At 34.3% G+C, this 13375-nt stretch overlaps 1 protein-coding gene across 5 annotated transcripts in view; it reads left to right on the top strand.

Moving 5' to 3' along the window:
- Nucleotides 1-13375, top strand: part of LOC105381260 — a 70300-nt gene that overhangs the window by 48027 nt on the left and 8898 nt on the right. For all 5 annotated transcript variants that reach the window (XM_048630839.1, XM_048630840.1, XM_048630841.1 and 2 more), the window contains exons 8-14: nucleotides 10729-10813; nucleotides 11414-11540; nucleotides 11661-11801; nucleotides 12033-12234; nucleotides 12372-12594; nucleotides 12775-12913; nucleotides 13226-13368. In XM_048630839.1, coding sequence (XP_048486796.1) covers nucleotides 10729-10813; nucleotides 11414-11540; nucleotides 11661-11801; nucleotides 12033-12234; nucleotides 12372-12594; nucleotides 12775-12913; nucleotides 13226-13368 — 1060 coding nt within the window. The remainder of the gene's footprint in view (nucleotides 1-10728; nucleotides 10814-11413; nucleotides 11541-11660; nucleotides 11802-12032; nucleotides 12235-12371; nucleotides 12595-12774; nucleotides 12914-13225; nucleotides 13369-13375) is intronic.

Genomic DNA, 13375 nt, shown 5'->3' with positions numbered 1-13375 from the left:
GGTATATTAGGTATGAAAAAGAAATGGTAACTGCAGAATATCTGTACTTACTCGCGATTTGGCACTAACTCTCGAAAAAAAAAGCATTTCAGGAAGTTTAGGTACCTACTTATAAAATTCCATCCTATAGGTAGATTCATTTTCAGGTGATCACAACCTTAAAATTGTATGGGTAATGTGAATGCACTGAATAGAATAGAATAATTACTACTTTAATGATGTAACATAACACAAAATAATAATTTTATACAGTGGAAAAAGCTTATCGCTAAAAGTGTTTTTTTCTAGTAAATTTTTGGGTAGAGGAATGACTTGACAAATAGATAAGTAAGTAACAAATATTGTAGTAAATAGTAGTTTTGTGTTAAGTGTAGTTTTAATTAATAATAAATACACACAGTCGAAAAAACACACAGACGGAACCCGAAAATTTCAAGTTATCACAGTGTGGGATAGTCCCTTTAATTTGAGTGGATGAATATCAAACTGCCATATGTCACGTCCACGCAAAATTTGGGAAATGGAGGTTTTTGTTTTCTCTATTATTTAATGGTCATAGAACTTGCCCCGTGATTTAATCAGTTGACTTGTGACCTTAAGAATATATTTTAATAAACAAATCCATTATAACACTCATAGAAAGGCGTAAAAGTTAATAAACAGTTTGGACTTATAGCAGTTTGATATGCCCATACAAGACTTATGCTGTTTTGATATGAGTCATAAGGACTTATAATTGTTTGAAAAATACTAATATCATGGGCCGGACTCAGTAAGACTAATACAGTCTATATTCTATTAAATACAATGAAGTTAATCAGCCAAAATTTATCGGTAGAAAAGTACCTACCTACCGTATTATATTCTACCCGATACGGCCCTGTGTTTACCACGAAAATGCTTTGTAATTGATACGTGGGTTGGAAAAAAAGGGGTTTTAAACTTACTTCGCCATAGTTTTCTGTCGTTTTATTGCCACACTCTTCAATCTGTTCCTTTTCCGAGCTTTATCAGGGTCCACAATCATAATTTCCTCAACATTTTCATTTATATTCGTTATAAAACATTGGGAGCACACACCACAGCCTCGAAATTCTCACCAAAACTGACGCCATGTTGAAAAAATTACGCTCTGTGATTGGCCGGAATGGACTTGTGAAAATTTGTAATGCGAAACGGTTAGACTTAAAAGGATTTGAAAAAAACTTACTTTTTAACGGCTTTTTTCTCATGGATGCCTTGCACTTATTGGAACTTGAAGGGCATAGGCAAACTGACATTTTAACGGAGAACACGACCAAATCAAAAAGTCAATTTTTCGGGTAGGTGGACATATGGCAGTTTGATATTCATCCACTCATTTATGTGATTCGGAGTCAGTTTAGACTAATTTTCCGGTCCAACAACATTATTTCTCTCATTATTCCGTCTCGGCTCCAAACTAAGGTGATTTTAATGATTCATTTCGATTAGGCTGTTGTATTTCTAATTGGTATTTTATTTTACATGGCTACCATTTTGTTACACCTTGTTTTATAATGAATCATTTTTGAGATGCGGCTGTCGTAGCCTTTATAAACGACAGTAAATAAATGATTGCATAAAGAATTCAATTCTTTAGATATCTGTAGAGATCTTACGGCGGAATCTAATGCAAAAATCTGGTCGATCCGCCGCCGGATAATATAGTGAAATTAGCAATAAATCCGCGGATACATCGTCGGATACATCGTCGGATAGTCCCATACATTGTGCTGGGACGGGCGGGATGTCGGCATTGAGACCCTTTTGTTAATTAACTTAAGGCGATCGACTTGCTTGTATTGCATATCCTCTGTCGAACGCTTTCAGAAAGCCGTGGAGTCGTCGCTTGGCTGTAAGAATGAAATTAATCTAATGCCATATGAATTCATAAATAAGGCTTAAAATTGAATATATATGTATTATAACTGTTGCGTGTAAGAAATAAGCAAAGTTTATTTTATAAAACTATACGTAAATTATGATAAAAATACGAGTGTCGTTAAAAAAGAAGGTGAAGAGAAATATTCACGAAATGGCGCCAGCACATAATGCGATGCAATACTAAACAACACTTAACATAACTACACGGTGCTGCAACAAATAAAAATTAAAAAATCACCTCCACAGATTTAATGTGCGTATAATTTCTTTGTGGCACCGCGCAGAATGTGAGCAGACGTCATAAAATATGCATTTCTTCCGATGCGTGTGCGCCGCACGCACACGGCCGCGTGGCACGCACACACGCACACGCACGCGTCCACACGCGCGCCCGACGTAAGGCTCGCTACACACCAGCGCCCGATCACAATAACTCAATTCAACACAGACACATGCGCCTTTGCATATTCATTTGAGAGACGCAGTTTGTATCTTTGTGTAAAATTATAATGCATTATATGACCCCGGCTGCATCGAGGCTTTACGGCATGAAAGGATATATAAATAGGCGATAGGCGTTGACTTGGAATTCGCCCGTGTGTTCGCTTTGTTTGGTCTTTCCTTGTGTCTGTGCTTGAATCTTAATCGTTCGATTATCGTTTGCTTTTATTATTTATTGTGAGACAGCCGAGCGGGCCCGGGTTAAAGTCATTCATGGTATTGCAGATTTTAAATTATGAAACTTTTTTGTGTTTATCATTTCCCTCTTTTGAGCAAAGATCAATATTTTCACTCTACTTATATCTACATAGTCGTGTATCATCCATGTACCTACAATTAACTAAATTATGACTATACCCTTCATACAATAATGTAACAACATTAATGAAGCCTAATAAATCTGCAATTACAAGCAGCACAATCGATAAATAAAATCGTTGTGTGTATGTGTATGTGTGTGTGTGCAGAACGATTGACGCATAATCGATCCCTGTACGAAAGACGTCGCGTCGTCGACATCGACTAAACATCGAATGTCGGGCTTCGATCGGCGATCCATCATTGTGGGCTTAGCTTTACATTTTATTAAAGGGTTGATTAGTAAATAAATGAGTAATGAGATAATACTATAATTAATTTAAGTACTACAGATATGTAACGTGTGTGTACTGGTGAGACGTTTAAAGGACCACATTCGTGGTTAGTAAGATAGTAAAACAATTGTAATTCATGATTAATAATAGCACTGAAAAATAATAAAAAATAGCCAGTACTTACCGAATCAAAATAAAATTAAAAATATAAGAACAAAACTATACTAAACACATACTTCTATAATCTACTTAAAAAAATCAACCAATCACAGCGCATCTTTCCACGGAAAAGTCCGACAAGAGCCGACGACCGCCGAAGACATTGATCGCAACGCACCGATCGTTATCAGTCGCTGATGGATCTCGATTCGATCTACGGCTGTGCACATTCATAATTACCCTCCCTTGTGTTCGCCGACGAAGTTTATGCGTTCGGCGAACTTCGGTGTACGATTCAAATCATATCGCATGTGTATTAATGACCGATTCGTCGACATTGATCTATTCATGCGTGCTGGAGTTAGGGAATAAGATTAGTTAGAACTATTTAAATTGGTTTGCATCTCAAGAACGCTTCAGCTATTAGATGATCGTATTTTTTTCACAAAATTCAACTTTATCGTGATTATTACCAAGTAGCTTGTATGCATAGTAGTATGCATGTTTGCCATGTTGATGTAAGTACCTATTTTGTGTATCACTTTTTCAATATTTTATTGTGTCACAGTGATGAACGTTTAAGGCGGTATGCTTACCTACTATTAGTTAAAGTGTATTTAAGATTATTATAGCATGTCGCTGTTGTTTATCCAAATAAATAAATAAAAATAGCTTTTCCAATTTTATACAACAGCTTCCATTCGGAAACACCAAATAATGATGTAGGTTGTTTAGTTTCAATTTACGTCTCAAAAGATTCATTACAATATTTTAAGTTGTAAATTTTTACTTAGGTACTTGTTCTAAACATGTATTTAAACGTTATAATTTAAAAGATAGCAGAACAAAAACTACAAAAAATCACCAGCCTGATTTGAAATGACAGGCAGACACAGTTAGTATCTTTTATAACTAAACGGATAATTAACAAGTCGGTATACAAAGACATAATTACAATCGTGATACAGTGCATACTTGTTAGGTCAAAAAGAGGTTAAAAAGATGATTTGTTATACTTTACAGTTAATAACGAGTTCGTTTAACAATACAGTATGCTAGCTAGGTAGGTCTTTAACGCGAAATTCGATCGATATTGTATTCTTTATTTTTAAGCGGATGGTTCTTGGCCTTATTATATATTATGTAGTAATGAACTTGTTTTAAACCTCATCAAGGTATCCTGAAAACACTGAAAATATTAGATATTCCATTATATTCCATTCTAAAAGTGACTGAGCTACCTCTTTCTGTATCTGTCTGTCTAGATTCTAAATACACACACGACACAAGTGTAAATAAATTGAAGGTATCACTCTAGTTTACGAAAAACTAAGATCCGTACCGATTGCATGACAGTTCTCGTTAGTTTTTTTCGTAGTTAGTGTAACCCTCCAGATTCGTTATCTAGAAGCCACTGCGTAGGATACAATTTGAAAGTCTTGGTTAAGTAACAATACAAACAAGTTATAGGTACTTATCTGCAGGAAAATGTAAAAATAACCAACTAATCTTCCGACTAACAAAGACTGATCGACGGAACAGCAAAATAGAAAAAGACATACGTATACCATATCTGGTGGAAGAATCTTAAATATTGTTACAAAAAATAATGTTGACGTAATGTAGGTACGCCGAGAATAGACAATCTGGCATTGCCATCAGAAGTGACACGTCAATGATTTGAATACTCGAGCATCGATGATTTTACTTTACTTACATAAATTGTCTTAGTTAGTTTTTTTTAGTTGAATCTTCAATAACACAATCAAATTTGCCATTGTTTTAACTTGCATTAGAATAAGTACCTATCTATGTTGATAATAATGTATAATCTTCCAAGTAAGGTTCGTATCTGTCCAAATGCAAGTCAGGACTCAATACAGGGTGTTGCAAAATTGGTATACTAAGCCGAAACCTACATGTGCAGCATGGTATATCTAAGTCCGAATCTGAAATCAGAATTTGGAAATTCGCGATTTTTTTATTTATTTTCCCATAGTAAAAAGTCACGTGACCAACGAAGTTTCTATGGAAAATTAAATATTTTTTTCGCGAATTTTCAAATTCTGATTTCAGTTTCAGGCTTAGATATACCATGCTGCACATGTAGGTTTCGGCTTAGTATACCCTTTTTGCAACACCCTGTATAAACGCAAGTTACTTACAATTAAAAAAATATGTTTTATATGTTAATTATTTCGATTAAAGGTACAGATAGTGATTTGTGCTAATGAAATCAATGGGTACCTTTGGGTGGGGTGCAACAAAAGAGCGGAACCTGTAAATAAATAAAATGTATATATGCACATTTTTTATAAATACTCATTAAAGTTTTTTTTTATATTAAACATAATATTAAATGAAAAAATATGTTATACAAACTTAAATGTATTTGTACATTTTTTACGTACTTATACTCGACGGCTATGTCCTATCTATATATTTTATTCTTTGAATATGTTATATGAATCATCAATTTCGGTGCCGACACAAATACGGCTATGATATTGAATTTTCAACGTATAAGGATTTCGTAGTTCCTCCTCAACTACATCTTTGTGATGGATTATTCGTTATACAAATATAGCTTGTTTAATAAATGTAGGTATATTTCGTAGAAGTTTATACTTACGATACGTCTCAAATAGGTATACCTAAGTGTTGTTAAAATTCTATGCCTCATAGAATTTGAGTGTCATAATTAAATAAATATGTAGTTAGTGTACCTACTAAATTAAATTTTCGTTGCTTCAAAATGATAATTCTTATTATACTTCTATAACGCATCATTAAGCATAGACATTATAACTACAAGTTTACAGCTTTTTCAGAGTTTTGAGCAGATCATAAGATGTTGGCATCAACAATGAAAGTCAATCATAATTGTAATTTAATTTAATGAAACGTCGTTCATTGAACCAATTGTACGGTCCATTAGTTCTCATGTAATTTACATTGTAAGTATCTTACAAAGTTGTTTTGGATAGTTGTATGTAGGTAATATTAATTAATTGTAATTTTATTAGGAAGCAGAATTTTTTTAATAGAATTAAAATACATGTGCAGCATGGTATATCTAAGTCCGAATCTGAAATCAGAATTTGGAAATTCGCGATTTTTTTATTTATTTTCCCATAGTAAAAAGTCACGTGACCAACGAAGTTTCTATGGAAAATTAAATATTTTTTTCGCGAATTTTCAAATTCTGATTTCAGTTTCAGGCTTAGATATACCATGCTGCACATGTAGGTTTCGGCTTAGTATACCCTTTTTGCAACACCCTGTATAAACGCAAGTTACTTACAATTAAAAAAATATGTTTTATATGTTAATTATTTCGATTAAAGGTACAGATAGTGATTTGTGCTAATGAAATCAATGGGTACCTTTGGGTGGGGTGCAACAAAAGAGCGGAACCTGTAAATAAATAAAATGTATATATGCACATTTTTTATAAATACTCATTAAAGTTTTTTTTTATATTAAACATAATATTAAATGAAAAAATATGTTATACAAACTTAAATGTATTTGTACATTTTTTACGTACTTATACTCGACGGCTATGTCCTATCTATATATTTTATTCTTTGAATATGTTATATGAATCATCAATTTCGGTGCCGACACAAATACGGCTATGATATTGAATTTTCAACGTATAAGGATTTCGTAGTTCCTCCTCAACTACATCTTTGTGATGGATTATTCGTTATACAAATATAGCTTGTTTAATAAATGTAGGTATATTTCGTAGAAGTTTATACTTACGATACGTCTCAAATAGGTATACCTAAGTGTTGTTAAAATTCTATGCCTCATAGAATTTGAGTGTCATAATTAAATAAATATGTAGTTAGTGTACCTACTAAATTAAATTTTCGTTGCTTCAAAATGATAATTCTTATTATACTTCTATAACGCATCATTAAGCATAGACATTATAACTACAAGTTTACAGCTTTTTCAGAGTTTTGAGCAGATCATAAGATGTTGGCATCAACAATGAAAGTCAATCATAATTGTAATTTAATTTAATGAAACGTCGTTCATTGAACCAATTGTACGGTCCATTAGTTCTCATGTAATTTACATTGTAAGTATCTTACAAAGTTGTTTTGGATAGTTGTATGTAGGTAATATTAATTAATTGTAATTTTATTAGGAAGCAGAATTTTTTTAATAGAATTATTACGACAGAAACTATTTTTATTAAATAAAATCTAAATTTTTCATCGGTATTGGGGGGAAACTCCAAACTTCCAAACGACTCTATCCTGTTGCATTAAACAAACCGCGTGCATGATGACAGTTAGAGTTCGTTCGTTTTTCGTAAAGCCGAAGTAGCCCCCCAGTTCGGTTCCACTCAATGGGTGTATTCCATTAACTGGGACATTATGGAGCCCTATTGTCCCGCATCAATAACCAAGTACAATATCTTACGAAATTTCCTAAAAAAGCCCACCTCAGTATTATAAATGTTGATGTCGGGAAGACATTATCTTGTGATCGTCTGACACACCCCATTGTTTGAGTTTTAATGGTTTTTTTTATCCAGTTGATTGTTTGGAAAAATGCCCGAATCAACTCTTTTGGTTTTAGGTCATTTTGTCACATTTACGCTGACGTTATGTTTCTTTTTAATGTATCTGACTGTTTCTCGATATCTGTTTAAAATTACTTAGGTACCTTAAAAAAGTATGCTGCCAATGTCTAACATTCTATCACTGTCTGTCTAGATGTCTATGGTTTCAGAGATAAATACTATAATTTTATCCCATATCTAATAGTTTTTCAGATATTTTAAAACACAAGCCACTAAAAATTGTTAATATTCGTCAAATTAGGTCTTCGTCATGCGTACCAGATTGATATTTCCCAAGCTTTTAAATCAAAACATTTATTATAAACTGCTTAAAATTATCATCGTTTCAATCTCATAATCCGTGTGACATTTCGTGAACGAGAACCACGAATGTGTCACTTCGCGTGTGACGTATTCGGTATTTTACGGGAAAGGTCATTTACAATCCGTCACGCTTTCATTTTAATTAGCAAACAAGAATGTATTACTTTACTGTATATTTCTTTTTCGTTTATGAATGTATAATTTTGTTGTCTTTATCTTGTATTTTATTATGGTCCATTAAACCTCCGTATTTGTTCTATACTTAATTGAATGTTCGTAAGTACATACCAGAAATAAGAACAAAGGAAATTAATATTCATAATTTCCTCAAATTTCTACATCATCAATTATACCCACACAAAAATTACCAACTCTATCATTATTCTTAGCCGGGCTCTTACATCACAACTTAACATACACGATATTGTATTATATTATACATTCTATAATCTTTATAAATTACAGTCGTATAATAAATGTTCTACTTCTGTCAAAATACTAGTAATTCGCAGCTTTTCAACTCACGCGCAGTTTTTTAACGATGCACGGAAAGAACTAAATTGACCATCATAAAAATTGTTAACCAGGTTTTTCTAGTAATTGTAATAAATCACTACAATAGTCAATGTAATCAATATATTTTTTGCCCGAGACACGATAATTTCTTTACGATGTTTCTGTGAAATGTAATCTTGTGAAATTGAGTGTCTTTTTGGCTATAAAAGATGCTTGCAATTCTTGAAATTATTGGGTATAATTTAGTAGCAATTTTACTTCCATCGTTTATATTTTTATATTCATTTAGATGATGTTAGTTTAATAGGTATTTACATAATAATATACTTTACGTATATTTTAGCATATACATACAGTCATCATACACTCGTACATAAATATATTTATACAGTCATCTAAAAAGCTCAACATTATATGCGCTGTTTACGCTATTACATTACAAAGAAGAACGTTAGATACATAGACGATGGTTTTTTTCTATACACATTGGACTGTTCCACTTACGTAACATATCAAATTGTAAAGCTTTACTTAGCTATTGTGCTCCAACATAATCTACATAAGTGTTGGCATTAATTCGTCATTCAAAAGACGATTTTGTAAAAGAATCGAGTAAGTATTTCGTCACACGGATTGACAAAACGACGTTTGCCTTCAAATGGGGGAGCCACTTGCGCTCAAGAACTTTGAATTATGACTCCGCATAATAAGGGAGAGGCATAATGTACTAAAGTGGAGAATTCCGGGCCGATGATACTGAGGTTAACTTATTTAAGCCAAGAACAAAGCAATCAGATTTGTTTGAGACGTAGAAAATAAGTAAATAAAACAAAAGCGATCGTTTGGAATCGAATAAAATGCAGCATTTTGCCATGTTTTCTATAAGTTCCGTTTTCCGCCGCAGCTGTCTATTTGTTGATTGCGTGTAACAAATTATGCCTCTTTAATCCGAGAGACGTGATACCCTCAATAAGTCGAATTTTCAATACAAAGACTATACGTAGGTACGTCGCCGCATTGTGCGTACAGGAACTGTAATGGCGAGCTGAAAAGTGGCTTTTTATTAAAGAGGTTTAATAAATATAAATGTACTTATATGATAAAACTGGTGCTCTGCAACAGGTAAGTATTTTCTGGCAAACATGATAAAAAAAATTAAACTAAAATTACAACCCTGATTCTGACCCAGTCCAGAATTAGGGGAGCCAACAACCCACCTAGAGTTATAGAGCTAAAACAAAAAAAAAAAACACCAAAAGTACCTAACATTTAAAAGAAAAACCTAACACTTATGACTGCACCAGTACCAGCTGAACAGAACCACCGATCACTCACAATAGCGGAGGAGTGACTAGGAGAAAACACATTGATTAATTACCATAATAATTTATTTGATACTCCAAAACTTGATATTGGGCCGCACTGTTGCCCAACTCGAGCGTGAACCAAGAACCACACATAATAGAACTAACAAAAACTCACACAAGTTAAAAGGAAAGGGTTCTGTACTAAAGATGGTTTTAAAAAGTTGGATGTTAAAATGGAGACCAAAATTGCAGATGATGTATTCCTGTGATGTTATAAGAATGTGCATTATTAATTTAAAAACTTTATTTACATACCTAAATAGGTAACACATTATACTGTAGGAACTTACTACATTATATTATTACATCTCTACGGAACCTTAAAGAATCTGACGAAACTAAGGCAGATGATTTAAATTATTTCCAACACGACGAAAACAGTACATTGTTCATCGGAATATGATGCATGGCCGTGATTTAGCTGTTCCAAACAAAAGAATAAGTTTTGACGGCAAAGGAATCGTTGAATGTATCGTTAACTCTGATTGTTTCCTATGAATTTACATTTTTTAAGCCCATCGCCGTTTTGGGTGAAGCGGATTTGACTTTGAAAACAAATGATTTCTTATTTTACATTCTTTCAAAGGTCCTCTGAGTATTTATTTAAAAAGATACATTGCAATAAGGAAGAGATCCTTTTTCTGCAATTCGTTTCAATTTAATACCTCTTAAGTATATCTAAAAAGTTTTCTATAAATCCCTAACCCCATCCTGATGATGACATCACATCAATACCTGCTTTCAAAAATAAACTAACGTTCTTATTGTTTTGTTTCAGGTCTGTTGTCGGCTTTGAACCAGTTGGACCAAGCCCGCAAGAACTCGCTCCAAACCACCGTGGATTATTCCAGATACGTCAAAAGGTAACACGCGGTTTGAACGGCTTGTACCGAATACTTCACAAACTTGAGTGATGTAACCTATTGTCCAATAAAATCGAGTGGATTAGCAAGAAACTTTGACAACGGTGGCCTGAGAAACCTACTTTAATAAGCCACTCTTATCAATAACATTAGAATGTAATCTGAGTCATAATTAAATCGAAACGGACTGGTTCTGTTATCGATTGATACACTGGAACATATCGTAATAGATTTCAGTTTTGAAATTGATCGTGAAGTTTGGCTTATTATTTGTGCTTTTGTAGATCTTGAAAGTTTTGTGTTCGATTGGAAATCTAGGACAGTTGCTTAATTTACTTGAACATAACGTATGAATCTAACAATCAATTGAAAATGAAACTAGATTGGTCATCATTACTAACCTAGTTTTATAGTGGCAGAATTACTACATTATTAGGTATTTAATAAAGTTGTTGCATTTGAAAATTATCTTTATTTTTCGCGAGCATTGAAAAGGTTCCAGTGACATTATGAGACGGCGATGGCAGTTGGAACTTTTTAATTGATTGCGAGTGTATGATTACTTAGACTCTAACAAAACGTTATCTATTTTCAAACCAGGTACAGTTCAACTCTAGAATGCGGTTCATCATACTGCAAGGACCTGGGTTACAGAGAACACTTCCACTGCATGGACTGTACCGCCAGGGTCTTCTGCAAGAAGGAAGAAATGATCAGGCATTTCAAGGTAAGAAGCTTTTAGAGCTAAGGATTGTCACCGTGATGAAAAGATCAATCAGATTATCGTCCCAGCGTGCACAGGACCTACGTATATAATATCTACAGCACCGATTTTACTTTTTTCCAGTGGCACAAGAAACGTGATGAGTCATTAGCCCATGGCTTCATGAGGTACTCACCCCTGGACGACTGTTCGGAGCGGTTCAGCGACTGCCCCCACAACCGCAGCCAAACCCACTACCACTGCATTCAGGATGGCTGTGATAAGGTAAGACCGCTTTGTATTATGTTTTATTAATACCTGCCATGAGTACAGAAAACATAAATGAAATTTTGAATAAGTTTTATAAAATTGTGAGTGAAATTTCAGCGTTTTGGTAATGACAAAATGGCTTTCAAGACATCTTTATCGTAATTAAGTTCTAAAACTCATCACGAAACTTAATGATGCCACAAAAACACCCTGGCATAATCTAATATCCATATTTTCCACCACCAGGTGTACATATCAACATCAGACGTGCAAATGCATGCGAACTACCATCGCAAGGACTCAGCAATTCTCCAAGAAGGGTTCCAAAGATTCCGTGCGACAGAAAGCTGCGCCGCCCCACACTGTGTCTTCGCTGGACAACGGACCACCCACTTCCACTGCAGAAGGATTGGCTGCACCTACACGTTTAAGAATAAGGCTGATATGGGTAAGATGACATATTGTTTAACAATAGTTGAAGTATTTCAGATGTGATGTGTTTATTTCTCTGTTCTTGCAATAAATTTCGTTTACTTCAAACTTTCTCCTCCAATCATCCCTTCAAATTCGATATCTTCTTTACAGAAAAGCACAAGACCTACCACATAAAAGACGAGGCTCTCTCCAAGGATGGTTTCAAGAAGTACATGAAGAACGAGGCCTGTCCCTACAGGGACTGCCGGTTCTCCCGCACCTGCAACCACATCCACTGCATCAGGCCCCACTGCAACTATGTCCTCCACTCTAGCAGCCAGATCTTCACTCACAAGAGGAAACATGAGCGGAAGGAACAGGAAATGAGCTTTGGGTTAGTGTTTTGTTTTTGAAATCAGATTTCCTTTTTGCTTTGACAGTTTTATAGTTTATGACAAAAGATAGTTAAGTACGTATCTGGTGAATCTTAAATGTTTCTTGTGAATACGTATTCTTTATTTTTTACGTTTCCTCTTAATGCTTATTTATAACACAATATTTATTCATATTCCAGTCTGCCGACATCAGTAATCCAGAGCGCCCTGATGCAGCAAGGGGCGACGGATCTCAGCATGTACTCTCCTGGAGCCAACATCCACCCTGATGATGACCTGTCTAACTCCATGATTGGAGAAGACTATTCACCTCCTTACGTAAGTGACTTGACAAATTTTAACTGCATATATCTAGATACTTCTCCGCTTTTAAAATAGATCAATGGTACGAAAAAAAATACTCTGTACAGTATTGTTATAATTATAATTCTGCATAACATAAATATTTTTTGATATTTTCATAATTTTCTTTGCTACAGATGCAATTTACACACTAAAGTAACAGTTAGATATGGTGGTACGAGAGTAAATTGTAGATAATTCGATAAACGAAAATTACATGGCATTTACAAAGCGTTACTATTTGTCATGGTTCCTATTAAATTCTAATTAATTTGGCTTTCTTCACAGAACCCAGCGGTCTTTGATGAGGTGACTCGCAAGTACATAGACACCTTCAACGGAGGCAATGAGTCAGAAGACAAGTGCTCAAAATGTGGCGCTTCCAACAAACACTACCATTGCCTAGCAGAGGGATGCAAGATGGCTCATAGGTAAGGA

This window comes from Plutella xylostella, chromosome 27 (assembly GCF_932276165.1).
Source record: "Plutella xylostella chromosome 27, ilPluXylo3.1, whole genome shotgun sequence".
NCBI lineage: Eukaryota > Metazoa > Arthropoda > Insecta > Lepidoptera > Plutellidae > Plutella > Plutella xylostella.
The sequence above is the reverse complement of the archived record's forward strand: the minus strand, read 5'-3'. Positions and strand labels throughout refer to the sequence as shown.